The following is a 1,282-nucleotide window of genomic DNA, read 5'->3' on the forward strand; positions in this document are numbered from 1 at the left end:
CTTCTGTGGGAGCCCGTTCTCGGGTTCCTCGTGGCTTTACCCAGCAGGTCCTCATAGAGGATGATTAGACCACGGGCCTGAGTGCAGGTGTCTGAGATGGTCTGCACTTGGCTGTGCTGGGGGAGGAGGTCTTTTGCTCCACCCCTTGGCGTCTCTATAAAAACCCTGGGGCAGAGGCAGTCGGGGCCCGTTGGAATAGGTTCCAGGCCCTCTCGAGGCTATCCTTTATTTTCTATCTGTTTATCTCCGCGATATTCTCCGCAATAAATCCTTCTATCTAATATTTCCTGCTGCTCGCACTCAAGAAAACTCTGGGGAACTGTGGGGGTGGTTGGGTAAACGCCCCACACCCTTCCTGATCATAGAAGCAAGGATAAGCTGTTCTGCCTGTTCAGCTTCTGTCCTGCTCCAGCCTTGAGGAGTCACAGGTTACTGCATTTCAGCAGGATCTCAGCAAGCACAGCAGGCTCTGCAGGGCTTCCTGTAGCCCTTGGCCTGTGAGAGCACTGCAAGCCCGGAGCTCCCAGCAACGGTCTTGGAACCTTTCCAGACCCAGCCTGTTTCTGATTTCAAGCAGTGGAAGAGCATCGGGAGCCTCCTGCTTGTTGGCCAGTACCAAGAAAGGGACACCGGCCATGTTGGGGTCTTCCAGGACTTCCTCCAGCTCAGCCACCGCCTCAGGCAAGCGGGCTTCATCTGTGCTATCCAGCACATACACAAGGATGCTAGTGCCTTCCAGGTAGTCCTTCCAGGTGGCCCTGAGCTGGCTCTGTCCCCCAATGTCCCAGAGAATCAGTGACACATGTCCGGGAGCTTCAAGAGGCTCTACATTGAAACCAACCGTGGGTAATGTCTCCACCAGTGGATTCCCTTTCAATTTGTACAGGATCGTGGTCTTGCCAGCAGAGTCGAGGCCCATCATTACCACCTGGGCTTCTCCCTTGTGACCTCTGGAATTCACAGAGCCCATGGCGGTTGCTGATAAATCCAACCGCAGGAAGGCTGGGGGTGCACATCAGCTGTTCTTTTTTTAATGGAGAAATGCAAGCCGGTGCAGACACACTGAGCGTCTACCCTAGAACAAAATAAGTCATTTCAGGGAAGGGTTTCAGACCCAGGCTGGACCTTTGAAAGGTCCAGGAAGTGAGGAAGTGTGAGTCACCAGCAGCTGACCCGTCTCTGGGGCTGCCGAAGAACTGCCTGAAGATACAGAACTCGGGTGTCCTTTCTAGGCAGTGAAAGCAGAGGCAAGATGAGGCTTCAGTCAGACCCCGTTCAGTCG

At 54.2% G+C, this 1,282-nt stretch overlaps 1 protein-coding gene across 1 annotated transcript; it reads right to left on the minus strand.

Annotated features, from left to right (window-relative positions):
- Positions 1-365: 365 nt before the first annotated feature.
- On the minus strand, positions 366-1,061 carry Arl11 (ADP ribosylation factor like GTPase 11). Its single transcript, XM_059274381.1, has one exon. It carries the CDS (start codon positions 968-970, stop codon positions 440-442), a length of 531 nt encoding a protein of 176 aa, XP_059130364.1. The 5' UTR covers positions 971-1,061; the 3' UTR covers positions 366-439.
- Positions 1,062-1,282: the final 221 nt, after the last annotated feature.

The sequence above is a fragment of the Peromyscus eremicus genome, chromosome 9 (genome assembly GCF_949786415.1).
Source record: "Peromyscus eremicus chromosome 9, PerEre_H2_v1, whole genome shotgun sequence".
NCBI lineage: Eukaryota > Metazoa > Chordata > Mammalia > Rodentia > Cricetidae > Peromyscus > Peromyscus eremicus.